General features: G+C 37.1%; 1 protein-coding gene across 2 annotated transcripts in view; it reads left to right on the forward strand.

The window, feature by feature from the left end:
- Positions 1 to 16,506, forward strand: part of AGMO (alkylglycerol monooxygenase) — a 329,212-nt gene that overhangs the window by 106,196 nt on the left and 206,510 nt on the right. For both annotated transcript variants that reach the window (XM_019659889.1, XM_019659890.1), the window contains exon 4: positions 14,467 to 14,570. In XM_019659889.1, the coding sequence (XP_019515434.1) occupies positions 14,467 to 14,570 (104 nt within the window). The remainder of the gene's footprint in view (positions 1 to 14,466; positions 14,571 to 16,506) is intronic.

Consider the following 16,506-nt stretch of genomic DNA (forward strand, 5'->3'; position numbering starts at 1 on the left):
AGAATTGTACACCTGAAACCTATGTAATTTTACTAACCAATGTCACCCCAATAAATTTAATAAAAATTAAAGTTTATACAACTGAAAATAAGAAAAGAAAGAGCATAGACAGGACACAATTCAGTAATAAATAGCATTTAGGTTTGAAGGTCATGTCACAAAGGGGTCCTGGCTGGGGGATCTAGAATATGAGTATACTCCTGTTAGAATAATGGCAGATATGTGCCTGCATAGCCACTTCTATCTCTTAATATCCAAAGGTCAAAGAATATTACATGAGACCTCTTCCTCCATTAGTAATGAGACCTGATAGTCACTGATATCCTCCCTTTAAAATGTGACATACGTTCAGGTTTAAGGAGTACTTTGAAGGGGAGGAAAGGACAAAGTAACAAATCACATTCAGTTCTAAGATGTGTCAACAAGCAATGATAACAGAATGCGGAACATACAGTTCCCAAATGCGCGAAAGAAAATCTGTCAGGTGCATATTGCTTCTTCAAAGATCCGTGACACTAATATATGTTGGAATGACACCATTTACAAAGGCTAGACTGACTTGTCCCACCTGGGACATTCAGTTCTGATTCAGGCTGGCACCTTCGTTGGACAGTGTTGTATTTCTTGCAAATTCAGTAATATATAGAAAGTTTCTAACACAGAAAAACAGGCTCCTTTGCTGTGAAACAGTACAAATGAATTTCAAAGCACAAAGGCAAATGGTAAAACTAATAGAAAGCCCCTATTTTTGTCAAAGAGATCCCTGCAGGGTTTTGTTGCTGTTGACAGGGGTAATCTACATCCACGAGGTTTATTAGAGGAAGAAAATGAGAACAGAGTGCAGCCGCTTTCTAACTAATGATTTTAGTGCCGTTTTTCCTGTTTTCCTTTTTCCTGACCATCCCTGGGTGTTTTGCTTTCCTGTTCACTTCCACGGCTGTTCTCCTTTCAAACTTGAGAGGTTATTTGTTCTTGGATTCTGGGACTGGTGGAGACAAATTATATAAATCATCGTTCCAAGCATAATACAGCAGAAGGTCATTGTGTCTCACCACAGGCGAGCATACTGCACAGAAGGGGTGTCGCAGGAGTGCTTGCCAATCCTAGGGAACTATTGACAGAAAGGCAGTTCTTCTCCCACGTTCTTGCCCCCTGATTGTGCTCATTAGGCCATTATGAATCCCAAATATATGTTTTTAAATACTCAGGGCCATTTCTTGCTTTTAATCTATGTGAAGCATGTGGGTTCCTCAGCATCTGAATATATTGTAAGAGTCTCATGATAAAAATCATGAACTCCACCGAAACCAATGTCACGATGGAAATGTTGCTGCTGACAGCCAGGTTCCAACTGCCCTAGAACTTGGTTTTATTCAATGGATATGCGATCTTAATGAGACATCAAAATTGTCAAATTTGTCATTCCTTTAAAATGTCATACTGATAACTTTTATTTCAGGGGATGTTTATTTCATTCTGCTAACTTTTGCAGAGAGAGGGAATTTTCCTACAGACACGGCTGGTTTCCCCCAAGGTCGAGAAGTATGGGAATCTTCCTTAACCAAAAATATCTTTTCACTAGCCTATTCTATTTCTGGAAATTTCAGTATTCATACCAAGAATTCATACTTAAGAATACTTTATTATGTTTTTTTTAATTTGTTTTGCTCTCCTTTTTTTTTTTTAACTTTATTGAGGAACAGCCATGGTCATTGGTTACATTTGCTTTCATGCTACAATTGCATAGTTGACTCTCTTTAAGGAGGACGCAGCTCACAGTGGCCCATGCGGGGATCAAACCAGCAACCTTGGTGTTATCAGTACGATGCTCTAATCAACTGAGCTAACAGGTCACCTCCCAAAAAATACTTTAGTTCAATAACATGTTTTCTGTTGAGCAAGGTAGAGCTCTTTGCATGCATCACCAGTAATACGAATCAGGATTCTCTAGCACAGTGGTTCTCAACCTTTCACAGGGGTCACCTAAGACCATCGGAAAACACATATTTTCGATGGTCTTAGGAACCGAGACACTGCTCCTCTATCCATCTCCAGGCCCACATGCAGATACGCCCACATCTGAGTACCCGGCGACCCCTGTGAAAGGGTCGTTCGACCCCCAAAGGGGTCGTGACCCACAGGTTGAGAACCGCTGCTCTAGAAGATCACCCAGCCCATGGCCTAGGACTCAGGAAGTGTAAGTTTGAAATGAGAAAATAGAAATCTAGTTGCTTATTTGGTCTTGGCAAGTATCAACATGCAAAATGACTAGGAGCAGAGGGATACAGACAGAAAATGATGGAGTTTAGAGAAGGAAGAATGCCCACTGAAATCAAACTCTTATACGTAGTGTTACTTTCAGGTAGCCTTGAATGTAGCCTTGTAATAGAGTGGACAGTAAAGTAAAAAATTATAACTTGATTCTTAAGCTAGTAGGTAACCAGTTTATCTCATAGGTCGCAAGTGTTACAGAGAATATATGGGTTGACAACATACAATAAAGCTCAGTCTGCTTTGAATGACGACTTCAAAGTGGAACTTGCCCCGCTTTCATACATAAATACACTATTTCTTTCTATTCTGTCTAGGGGAAGCCATTAGCACCATACTACATATCTGTATACCTAAATGTGGAATGTAATATGTGTCTTTTTCTGTCACCTTAAATATACACAAACACACATACTCACAAGTGTACAATACACATGTGTGTGTGCATTTGTATATAAATTACCTTGGAAATGTATCCCACTTTCATTTTATCTTCATAGATTTACTTTTATTCTTCCCCCTTTTTAATTCTGAGACCATATATATAAGCAATGTCATCATATCAAGTGAGCAGTATTTAGAAATCTTAGTTGTAAACTATCTCTTAGAAATTAGGTGCACCTTTTTCTCAAAGAAATTCATCCTTGTGATCTGAGGTTCTCATGTCTGCCTGTATTAGGACATAGCTCATTGTAAAACTGAAAAACTGTTGTTTAACAGGTCCAGTGATACTTTTAGGAGAGAGCTGGTTTTAGCCTCTCACCTTGGGAGCCAAAGGGCAGCTTGTGTTTGCACTGGGACGAGGAACCCCTTGTCCCCACTTTCTGTTCCACCTGCTGATGTGAGATAAGGAAAGTACACATTTGGCTTATTTGGTGTTTTGTGATTTTGGGCAAGGGCTCTAACCTGGAAGGGGTAAGAAAAGAGGGTAAAGTGTAGAGAGAGTTTGGAAGTGAGAGACTGTTGGGGGCTCATCCTGGTTCCTAGTATGAGCTTCTCCCCTTTTTGTTTAGTTCTGTCACGCCTCAAGGCTTGTCTGTCTGCTTCCCTGTCTATTCCTAATACCTCTTGCTTATCGTAAGGACTCTTATTCCTAGTATTTTAATCGAATCCCCTGAGTAACAGAACAGAACAAGTTCCCTAGCTTTTCTCCTCTCTGTCAAACAAAGCCCACAGTTCCGCTGCATGCAATATTGTGAAATCTCATTTCTAGAACCTTCTGAGAAAAGGCAATACAGAAAGACAGGTAGGAAAGTGGTCACTTAATCTCTCAGACAGATTGAATCTAATGTCTTCTTACATTCCATGGAAACCTTGGTTAAAATAACCTTTTTAAAAAAGTTTTTATAGAAAAATGACTGCAAAGTCATGTAAAACATGTACAATTACTCAGAATTATTTTGATTTTAGGGCATGTAAAACTTGCCCGTATCACTTCTTTTACATATTTGTTTTGCTTCTATTTGGTTGTTGGTTCTTTGAGGGATTTTTTTCCTATTTTGTGCTTTTATTTATCAGAATACCTACACAAAGATTTATACTTATAGGGATTCCATAAATTAGTGCTAAATATATATTTTTTAATAATACACAATGTAAATGAAATTTTATTAAGCATAATCTTAGACTTTCCCAAATGGGATTTAGAGTAGAATATAACTGACATAATATGGACATATCAAAATTCTGAAATTTTAAAATCATGCTTTTCATTTTTGTTTGTTTGTTTGTTTGTTTTTAGCTGAGCCATCCTGCCACCTGTTGGCAGCTCAGCGGCTGCTCAGCTCAGGCTGGGCATCGAACCACTGTTGCTCAGAGCTCAAACTCTTGAGCGAGCTCTTAAGCTTTTCATTTTTAATGCAAGTGAATGTGGTAGGGAGTAATAACATTCTTATAAATATGTTTTTAATTTTAGCATTTTGGTCAAATAACTCAATAATAAGCATTATATTATTTCTTGCTTTTGCATTGTATAGAAATAGAAGTTTTGATTGAAAAGATGACAAATTTGGATGGATTTTTTTCTTCATACTGAAAAGCTATACCTTCTTTTGTTTAAATTTTGAAAGAATGTATGCATATAAATGGAGAATTGTCATTTTAAAATTCTGCATTCTAGAATTTAAAAGCTTCCCTTGGACATAAAAAAAGAACAATGTATTAAAGTTGTGATTCCCAGAAAGATTAGCATGACAATTTAGTATTTTTGACAATTTTAGAACTATCATTTGTTACCTCCTCTGAAGAGATGATTTAATATCTACATGTTGTCAAATATCCAAATAAAGAGTGAAAAATTTAGTCAATCCTTCAGATGGCTGGTTTCTATGATGCGGAACATCTGGATATTTGCAAAATGTACTGAACAAAAATATGGATGTCCAGCCAACTAATCAATTTTACTCTTACTGATCTGACATTTGGAGATACACTTAATTGTGCTCACTTCGGCAGCACATATACTAAAATTGAAGATATACTTAGTAATTTGTATGTGGTATTAGGAGGGCAAAGAACAGATGAGAAAAAAATACAACAAAGAATATATTTCTGTACTCATTGCATGAATTAGCACTGTCATTAATTTCATCATCACACTTTCATTTGCTGCAATAAGAAGTGAGTGAAGTTGTAATGACAAAATTAATGACATTGCTAATTCATTCAATGAGTAGAGAGTAGGAAAATTGGTGAGGGTATATTCATTCAATTCACTAGCTATTACGTTTTCCAGTTAGACTTTAATAGCTTGATTCTGTTCCTAATTTTTTCTTTGCTTAGTTCAATTAAATTGTTGAAATCATTTATCAATCATACTTATCTCTTGGAACAAGTTTTTAAAAGATTCACTTATATCTGGTATCCTCCAATTCAAAGTGACAATTGTTTTCACTCAAAAATAGAAAAGCTCTGTGTTTTATAGTGTTGGATTTATTGCAAAAGGCAATAGGCAGTTGTTCCAATTCAAGAGGTTGAGCACCATCATTTAATAGGGTGTGTTGAGCTCCTTTATGTCTTTCACTTATTAGAAATGATCAAATATGTGCCATCTGAGAATGCTTGGACCCAGTCACCTCCAATTCTGAAAGAGAAAATGTCCAGTAATAAAATAAGTCATGGGGCTGTAATGTACAGCATAGGGAATATAGTCAGTAATGTCATAATAAATTTGTTTGCTGACAGATGGTAGCTGGACTTACTGTGGAGATCGTTTCATAATGTATATAAATATGGAATCATCATGTACACCTGAAACTATAGGATATTGTATGTCAATTATATGTCAATAAAAAATCCAAGAAGGGAGTAGATCACTGCTGAGAGAGAGAATAGAAAGCTTTCTTTTCTTTAATGAAACTCTTCTTTTCTTTCCCCTTTTAATTTCACTTTTATTATTTACAAAATTAAAAATTTGAACAATAATTCCACAAAACTCTTTACAGTTTTCATGTGCCACAGCCAACACACAACACGCTAAATGTTTCCTAAAGTGTTTCTAATGTGCTTTTCTTGGTGCCAAACATCATTAATGTTTTCTAAATATGCCTGTAATATTTTTTCCCTTCAAAGCTTAAGGGTTTTCCAAACTGTGAGTGAAGGGAGCATCATCACCCTAATGACGCCCCAAGATTTCCTGGCCTACCCGCTATTGAAAAGATTAAATAGCTATAATACAGCTGTAAAAATTCCTTGTAGACTTGTGCTTATGTCTCAGATTAACCTAAAGGGTTATTTCTCTCCACTTTATAGGTGACAAGATATGAGACAAGAGATGTGTATTTAGATGTACTTTAGATGTATAGACTCTCTTAGTTTCTACACAGTTACAAATCTCTCATCATTCTGAAAACTTCTCCAAAAGAACCCCTCTTCATTGTTATATACACTAAAAATATGTATTTTTTTTACAAACTATCAAGTATATAAATTAGATTATATCAAAACTAAAGTTTTGGGGCCCTCCGAGTAGTGCGTTGGTTAAGTGCTGGTTTGAGATGTTCAGACCCCACATATGAGGGCCAGTGACACTGCCCTCTACAGCTAAGATGCTGAACAACAGCTCAACCTGGAGCTGGGCTGCTGTGAGTTGCCGGCGACACTTCAGCCCCTGCTGCAGTGGGTTGCCATGGGCTACCGTGTGTAGCCAGCAGCCAGTGTGAACAGCCAGCAGCCAGCGTGAGCAGCCAGCGGCTGACTAATCTGCCTCGCCTGGGAAGAGTGCAAACATAGTGCTAACTTGGGCCAGTGAAGCAACGTCCTCCACAACTAGATTGAAGAACAAAAGGACAGCAACTTGTCTGTTCCCATCCCTCAATTCCCCAATAAAAATCTTTAAAAAAAGAAAAAAAACTAAAATTTTGTTCTTCATAAGATACTGTTAAAAAATGGAAAGTCAAGCCACACACTAGGAGAAAACGTTTGCAAATCATATCTCTCACAAAGGACTTGTATGCAGAAAATGTTTGCAAATGACATATCTAATCAAGGATTTGATGCAAAACTCAATAACGAAAAAAATTAAAGGGTGAGCACAGATTGTGAATAGACAGTTCAAGGAAGAATACAGATGACATTTAAGCACATGGAGAGATAATCATTGTCATAAGCCATTATGACAATGCAAATTAAAATTTCAATGTGATATCATTACACACCTATTAGCGTGCTATCAAATAAATAAACATAAATACAAATAATAATGTCAAGTGCTGCCAGAGTAGTGGAGCAAATTGAACTCTCATACGTTGCCCATACGTTGCCCATGGTAATGCAAAAAGGCACAGCCACTTTAGAAAGTTTGTGACAAGCTAAATGTTCACATACTATACAGCTCAGCAATCTCACTCCTAGGTATTGTACCCAAGTGAAATAAAAACTTATGTTCACTGAAAAATTGCATTAGAACATTTATAGATGTTTTATTTGTAATTACCAAAATCTGGAACAACTGAAATGTTCTTCAACTGCTAAATGGATAAAAACAAAACCAAACCTGTGGCACATCCATACAAGTGGAATCCGACTCAGCAACAAAGGAGCAAACTACTGATAAACACAGCAAAATGGAGGACTCTGTAATGTATTATGCTAAGTGAAAGAAAAGGCGAAATACTGTATAATTCATTTATATGGCATTCTCAAAAAGACAAAGCTAGAGGTAAGAAGCCAGGTCAGTGGATGCTTGGGACTGAGAATGAGGTTGAGAGGGATTGATAATTGTATTAATTATCTTCTGCTTTATAACATACTACTGGCTTCTCTCAGAGTTCCTAAGGGTCAGAAATCTGGGCACAGTTTACATGACTGCTTCTGGCCCAAGGACTTCCATGAGGTGATCGATCAGCAGTTAAGTTGTCTGCTGACTACAGTTATCTGAAGGCTCAACTAGGGGAGGATCTGCTTCCAAACTCACTTATGTGGTTGTTGACAGGACTCAGTTCCTTGTGGAGTTTAGTTCCTTGCTAGCTGGTTAGCTTTAGGCACTCCCTGCCATATGTGCTTCTCCAAAGCACAGCTCACGACATGGCAGCTGACTTTCCCCAGACAGAGCTTCTGAGAATAGAAGACAGGAGAGCACCCAAGACAAACCACTGTCCTTTGGTGACGTACTATCAGGAGTGACATCCCATCGACTGCCAAAATTATATTCACTAGGAGGGAGTGATTACATCCAACTCATACTCAAGGGGAGGGATTATATAAGGGGATAAACACTAGCAGACAGGAATTATTGGGAACCATCTTAAAGGCTGCCTCCCCTTGGCAGCCCTCTGGATCCCAATGATTAATATTTCTCCCACATTCAAAACCTATTTACCTCTTCCAAGGTCTCAAGCATTTCATCTCATTACGTTATCAGTTGAAAGTCCAGCATCTCACTATCTGAATCAAGGAGCCATGTTATAGTCAGCCTGTAGGCAACACAAAGTGGAATAGGGAAAATTTTGAGGTGATGAAAACTCTTGTATGTTGATTATGACAGTGATTACAGAGCTATATTTATTTGGTAAAAAATATTCATAGAACTGAATACCAAAAGGGATGTATTTCACTGTATGTAAGTTATAATGTTTTTTTTGAAAACTAGAAAAAAATTAAACTCAAGAATGTAGCACACACACAAAAACACATAATTCATTAAATTTTGGTCCCAAAATTGAATGATTGGTCAATGTACTGATACAATATATTTATACAAATCTACATTTTGATACTGGAAAGCAGTGTAACTGCTTGTAATTGTATTAGTGAAAAGCCATAACAACATACCATATGCTTGTATAATCAATAATTTGCTTATAGGAAAAAAAAAAGTATTATTGACTACCACGTATAAATATATTCTTTCATAGAAGTTTATTGTCATATTATTTTTTCACTTTAATATTTGTTTTTAACCTTTAGAACAGATAATTCTTCAAGTATTAGAGAAGGGCATATTTATAAGTGCATTGTTAACTTTTGCTTATTTTGTTTACAAAAGAACTATTGGAATAATTTTTTATAAAACATTTTACAACCACTTTTGAAAATAATTTACTTCAAGTAAGTTGAATATAGACTATGAAAAAAAGATCCTGTATTCTTGTTTTCCCTAATTCTAAAAACTGACAGAGGTAAGGCAATAAGATCCAGTTACTGTACCCTGTTTACACAGCTGTACTTCATTGAATGAAGGCTTGTGTTACACACAGTTTGTGATAGGAAGTAAATGCTTTTAAAACAGCTAAAGAGGCAGGTCTTTGACCCCCACCTTTGTAGATTTTTTGTTCATCACTTAGCTTCTGTGGAGGTTATAAGGAAGTAGTTTCAATACATATTATTACGCTCTAATTTAACCTCATCTGATTAGCTTATCCCCTTGTGAACTCATAACATGGATACATTATGATACATTTTTTAGACAAATCCTGAAAGAGGTCAACAAAATGGACAATGCTTTTATTTATTTATTTATTTAATTTTTTTAAAGATTTTTTTTTTAATTGGGGAATTGGGGGGATGGGAACAGTGCTGGGGAATTGGGGAAAGGGGAACAGACAAGTTGCTGTCGTTTTGTTCTTCAATCTAGTTGTGGAGGATGTTGCTTCACTGGCCCAAGTTGGCACCATCATTGTGCTCTTCTCTGGCGAGGCAGATCAGTCGCCGGCTTCTGGACGGCCGCTCACGCTGGCTGCTGGCCACACACGGTAGCCCATGGCAATCCACTGCCACAGGGACTGCAGCCCACGCCGTCGCCGGCGACTCACGGCAGCCCAGCTCCAGGTTGAGCTGTTGTTCAGCATCTTAGCTGTAGAGGGCAGTGTCACTGGCCCTCATATGTGGGATCCGAACTGGGGCCCTCTGGTGTCCCAAGCGAGTTCTTAACCATCACGCCACTCGGCCGGCCCGACAATGCTTTTATTTGTAATGAAGTTTGTAAGTAATAGGTTCTGAAATGTTCAATAATGGGTGTGTTATAAAGAGAAAATGGTGTTTAGGTTACTTCAGGGGCTCAATCTATAAAAAGTTTTAAAAGACAGGAGATTCATCGAATTTATTATCTCTCAATAAACTTGCCCACAACGTCCGAAGATATAAAGTGCCACAGGATTCTTTGCATATCTCTTATGTGTAACTATATAGGCTAGTCAATAAACCAGAAATTAAGGTTCTAGGTTATTTCAAGGTCTATGTCTGGGAAGTCAGAGGTCACGGTGGTGAAGTCATTCTCATTTGTGTAAGAATAATTTCCCTAATTGCTTGAGAAATACAGGGTCATTACTAGATATGATTAAAATGTCGAGGAATCTAGATCCAAGTTACATATAAGCTGATGGTTTATGAAAATACTTGCCACACTGGACAATACATGACTTGAATAGAAATGACTAATGCTAGGGCTATCTGTTCATAATCCTGTTCATAATCTACTCATTCTCACAGAATTAAGTCCTTCTTATATCTCCAAGCTCTCATTTGTTTACCAAAACTCTTTTGCATATTTTGTTTGGTAACTCACTACACAGATGATCATACCACATGGTTAATTCCACCTCCTGTATTTGTAGCAAAGGACTAAACATAAGTAATTTAGCTAAGAACATAATTATTAAATTGAATATAATATAATGTGGCATTTTGATCTGTAATTCTGGTAGGAAATGAAAAATATGGACAGAATGAAGAAGGTGAGCAGAATGAAAAATAGGGGCTTGTTTTCTTATATGCCATCTACTTAGGGGAGCATTGTAGGAGCATGTTGATTGTAGACAAAGCAAGCAACCCTCCTCTTTGGGTGTATAAGAATTCCAAGGCATTATGAGGGCAATTTGCATAATGCTTGATGAAAATAAACCACTTACATGTCCTTTTTTATTGGGTTGTCAGAAAAGTCATGACGTATTTTGTCTATGTTTTTCAAAGGTGATTTATTTATATAAAGAACAAAGATCAATCAATGATATATTGCCCATTTTTAAAAATTTATTTATTTTTTTATTGTTAGTTTCAGGTGTACAGAACATTGCAATAGTTATCCTTTTCACCCTTCACACAGAAACAATCCCCCTCCCCCATCTACTGCCCTCCCACCCCCAATATCATGCTTATCTATTACAATTCCATTGACTCCATCCCCACTCTCTACTCCACGTCCCGTGACTATATGTATATATAATTATAGCTGACATACATTATTATTCAACATCAGCTTCAGATATACAGTGCGGTGGTCAGGCCTCTACACTGACTATGAAGTGGTCTCCCTAACAAGACATGAGTCCATCTGGCCCCCTAAAAAAATATTTACATTATTGATTATATTCCCCAGGCTGTCTTTTTCTATCCCTGAGGTCATATTGTAGTTACCAATTTGTATTGTCTTGTCCCTTCCCCTTGTCCTTCATCCCCACCCCCTCCCAACTAACAACCTCAGTTCTTCCTCTGTGTCTCTGAGACTATTTCTGTTTACGTTTCTCATTTATTCAGTGTTTTAGAATCCACATATAAGTGAGATCATATGGTATTTGTCTTTCTCTGACTGACTTATTTCACTTAGCATAATGTTCTCTAGTTCCATCCATATTGTTGCAAATGGTACTATTTCCTTCTTCTTTATAGCTGAGTAATACTCCATTGTGTAAGTGTACCATAGTTTCTTAGTCCAGTCGTCTACCAATGGGCATTTCGGTTGTTTCCAAGTCTTGGCTATTGTGAATAGCGACCTCTGCAATGAACATAGGGGTGCATATATTTTTTCAAATTAATGTCTTGGGTTTTCCTGGATAAATACCTAAGAGTGGAATTGCTGGATCATAAGGTGGTTTTTGAGATACCTCCATACTGATTTCCATAGTGGCTGCACCAGTCTGCAGTCCCACCAACAGTGCACCAGGGTTCCCTTTTCCCCACAACCTCGCCAGCATTTGTTGTTTGTTGATTTATTGATGATAGCCATTCTGACTGGGGTGAGGTGGTATCTCATTGCGGTTTTTATTTGCATTTCCCTAATGCTAAGTGATGTTGAACATTTTTTCATATGCCTGTTGGCCATCTGTATGTCCTCTTTGGAGAAATGTCTCTTCATATCCTCTGCCCATTTTTTAATTGGGTTGTTTGTTTTTTTGGTGTTGAGTTGCGTGAGCATTTCATATATTTTGGATATTAACCCCTTATCAGATATCTCGTTGACAAATATCTTCTCCCATTCAATAAGCTTCCTTTTTGTTTTATTGATGGTTTCCTTTGTTGGGAAAAAACTTTTAAGTTTGATGTAGTCCCATATGTTCCTTTTTTCTATTACTTCCCTAGCCCGAGGGGATGTATCAGTAAAAACATTGATCAGGGTAATGACTGCAGATTTAGACCCTATATTTTCTTCTAGGAGTTTTATGGTCTCAGGTCTTATATTTACGTCTTTAATCCATTTTGAATTTGTTCTTGTATATGGCATAAGGAGGTGGTCCAATTTCAGTTTTTTGCATGTGTCTGTCCAATTTGTCCAACATCATTTATTAAATAGACTGTTTTTACCCCAATGTAAATTCTTGCTTTCCTTGTCATAGACTAACTGCCCATATATGCCTGGATTTAATTCTGGACTCTCTATTCTGTTCCATTGATCTATGTGCCTGTTTTTATGCCAGTACCATACTGTTTTGATTACTGTAGCCTTATAGTATGTTCTAATGTCTGGAAGCATGTTCCCCCCAACTTTGTTCTTCTCAGGATTGCCATAGCTATTTGGGGTCTTTTTTGGTTCTATATAAATTTTAGGATTATATTTTCTATTTCTGTGAAAAATGCCCTAGGTAGTTTGATAGGAATTGCATTGAATCTGTATATTACTTTAGGCAGATATATTGTCCATTTTGTTTGATAACCTTTTGCCATCTTTCAGTGAGCTTCATAATTCCTCGTTCATAGAAGGACCTGTCTTTCTTTGTGAAAAACTGAACAAGGTGCTGATTTACAGCTTCATCTGAATTGAACATTATACCATGCAAGGAATTTTGAAGACAGCAAAACAAGTGGAAGTCTGATAGTGCAAGGTCAGGCTAGTATGTTGCGTATGGCAACACATCCCATCCAAGCTCCAATAATTTTTGTCAGGTGATCAAACTTGGGCGTGTTCTCACGTTGTCATGATGGAACACAACTCTTTTACAATTAACAAGCCCTGGGCATTTTTGGATGATGGATTCATTCAAACTGTCTGATTGCCGATGGTACACATTCAAATTGATTTTTTGGTTCCTTGGTAGGAGCTTGAAAAACACGACACCTTTAAAATCCCACCACACTGAGAGCATAACCTTCCTCTGATGAATGTCTGCTTTCGATGTCATTTGAGGCAAGTCATCACTTCGGGACCAAGATCGTTTGCACACCACATTGTTGTAAACAATCCACTGCTCATCAACAGTTATCAGTCACTTCAAAAAAGAATGGTTTTCCTCACGTTTAATGAGCATATTGCATTTTTATATGTGCCATCAAATGAACTTCTTTGAGTTCATGCAGAACCCAAATATCAAGCTAGCTTACATATCCCAGCTTCTTCAGGTAGTCATGAACACTTGAAGAATGGATGGTCAAAATTTCTGCAGTTTCTTGTGTCGTGTAACATGGGTTTGACTCGATCAATGCCTTTATTTTGTTGTCATCAACCTTGGTGGGCCTCCCTGACTAAGGAACGTTGTTGAGATCAAAATCACCAGCATGGAATTTCGTGAACCATCATTGGCACTGACGTTCTAGGAGAGCATTGTCACCATAAACTTTACACAACTTTTCACAGGCTTGGCGCACATTCTTTCCTTTATGGAAGTAAAACAGTAAAATACGGCAAAAATGCAGTTTGATCTTCCATCTTCAACTTGTAAAATCTCCAAAACTCAACCAAATCGCTCAATTTTTTTTTTTTAGAATGAAGCTAGAACTGTCAGCTGTCAAATGACATAGCAATAACATAGATGTGAATGACTCTAGTACTTCCAAAAATCAACCAGTGCCATCTGTTGCAAACATGCATCATGACTTTTCTGACAACCCAATATTATGAGGACAAGTGTGTGGGACATTTTAGAAATGGTATTGTGTTTTAGTGAGGCATGAAAAGAACAATATGTAACTATTAGCTGGTATATTTCTGTAAATCCAAATGAAACCTTAGCTCTCAGGACCAAGACTTATTCTGCTTTGCTTATTTTGATAAATTTTGAGACTTCTTAAAAAGCCAACAGGAAAGAATATTATGGAATATTTTATTCCAAAGTGTATACACAAATCTCTCCCATCAGAGTATTCTTCTTTAATTAGAAATGTGTTATCACATACTGAAAAATCATCACTACCCAGTGACTGTATTGTTACAACATTACCAGTTAGCTTTTACGATCTGTTATATTGTAATATGTTAGCGAAGTGTAAATTTTGGAAGTCATTTCAGTTTGCTGGAGGCATTTAATTATACCATATACACTATATATATTTATTGGCTATGTTTCAATTTTTTATTTGTTTATAATTTATACCTTCCCTGCTTCCAAGAGTGATTTGAGGCAGCTTATTTTAATTATACTTATATTGGCTAGCTTTTTCAGAGATGTTCCAGATTTTGTTCCTCACTCAGCGGAGCAGCCTACATAACTGAAAAATGGAAGTTGCTTTGTTCTTAGTCTCATGGCTCCTTTCAAATTATGTGTTTTGCAGAGGTTAATATTATGTGGGCTGGACACCAAACACACCACAGTTCTGAAGACTATAACTTATCCACGGCACTGAGACAATCTGTCCTCCAAATATATACTTCCTGGGTAAGTTGTATGAAATTGAATAAATGTGATAATATAATTCATTTTTTAAAAGTCTCAGCTGTTTTTATTTCCTACAAGAAATATTTCCTACAAGAAAGCTAATAGAAGGCATTTGGCTAAAATGTTTCTTTCTCCTCTGTAAGGACAGACATACACATGAAGCAAGTGGTGCTTTCCAATAGTAGTGTTTTATTGAACTCCAAAAACTCACCCTGAGGTTTATGGAAAGGTGAGAAAAAGGGCTGTCTAGTTTTTATTTGCCATCAACTAAGAGGAGTGATGTATAGACAATGTATCTCAATTCAAATACATGCCAAAAAAGATTTTAATAGAAACGTTTCAAAGCAGTTTTTAAAAAATTCAGCTCCCATTTCTGCATGACCAAGAAAAATCTACTGAAACCTTTCATTTTTGGTCTACATATTAGAACAGTTAGTGTTCTAAAACGTTTGGCTCTAAAATATTTTCATGGAAGGAAATGACAAGACTGATGAATACCAGAACTGCCTCTAGTTCTAAGTTTCTTCTGATGTACCGGGCAAAGCAGTTCCACTTGGTAACAGCTCTCATCCGGATTGTCCCACTTTTGCCCTTTTCAACCACTCAAAACACTGCTGCTAAAATATAGGTTGAGCTAGAAAATCAGAGTTATCGATGTGTAAGTATATCCGTCAATAAGCTATTTACTAAGTATAAATTATATGACCTGACATTTGTATGGCTGCTTATGGTTTTCAAGATGGTAGTTTGCAAAATGGTAGTTAGATATCATTTACTGAGCCTTGTCCCAGAAAATCTCCTAAGATCTCTTTATATATTAACACATTTGATCTTCATGACAACTTTAAGATATGGGTGCTACTATAACTCTCATTATTAAATGATGGAGCTGGGTCCATAATTCAGTCACAAAAGTAGTGAAGGAAGGAATAGTTTGTGAATCTGGCTGCAGGGTCCCAGATCGTAATCTGTGCACTACGTCCTCTTCTTCATGCATCTGTATTGCTTTTCACTTCTGTTCTCTCATTTGATCCTCACAAAAAAGCCCATGCCATGCTCGATCAAGTGTTACTAATATCAGGGAACTGAAGACCAGTGAGGTTAATTATGCAGAGATTAAGTGCTAAACCCTATGTGTGAAACCAGATGCCTAATAGCCAACAAAAAAATGATACTGACTGGCATGTGTTCTAACCCAAACAACAAAACAGGCAAAACAAAACAATAAGCCAGAATAGTACAAATACATTTGCTGAAATGGATATTAAAAGAAATCCACCCCTGCTCCCAACACCATACACCTGTGTTACAGCTTGTATTAATTTCCTAGGGCTGCCATAACACAGTACCACAAGCTGGGTGGCTTAGAACAACAGAAATGTTCTGTCTCACAGGTCTGAAGGACAGAAGTCTGGAATGGCCTTGGTCCCTCTGAAGTCGCTAGGGAAAGAGCTGTTCTAGTTCTCTATCCTAGTTCTGATGGTTCCTTGGCTTTGGGAAGTATAACTTCAGTTTTTACATGGTAGTCTCCATGGGTCTATGTCCAAGTTTCTTTCTTCCCTTCTCTCTCTCTCTCTCTCTCTCTCTCTCTCTCTCTCTCTCTCTCTCTCTTTCTTTCTTTTTTTAATAAAGACACCAGTCATACTGTATTAGAAGCTTACCCTACTCCATTCTGACCACGTCTTAACTAATTACATCTGCAGTGATCCTATTCCCAAATAAGGTTACATTCTGAGGTATTAAGGGACAGGATTTTGAGGTATTAAGGGATAAGATTCCAACACATGAGTTTTGGGAGCACACAATTTAATCCATAACAGAGCTGTAAGCAATAGAGATGGAAAAGAAAGGCTATAGGAATATATGTGTGTGTGTGTGTATGGGGTTGTCGGAAAAGTCATGATGTACTTTTTCTATGTTTTTCATTGCAAAAATG

This window comes from Hipposideros armiger, unplaced genomic scaffold (assembly GCF_001890085.2).
Source record: "Hipposideros armiger isolate ML-2016 unplaced genomic scaffold, ASM189008v1 scaffold_305, whole genome shotgun sequence".
NCBI lineage: Eukaryota > Metazoa > Chordata > Mammalia > Chiroptera > Hipposideridae > Hipposideros > Hipposideros armiger.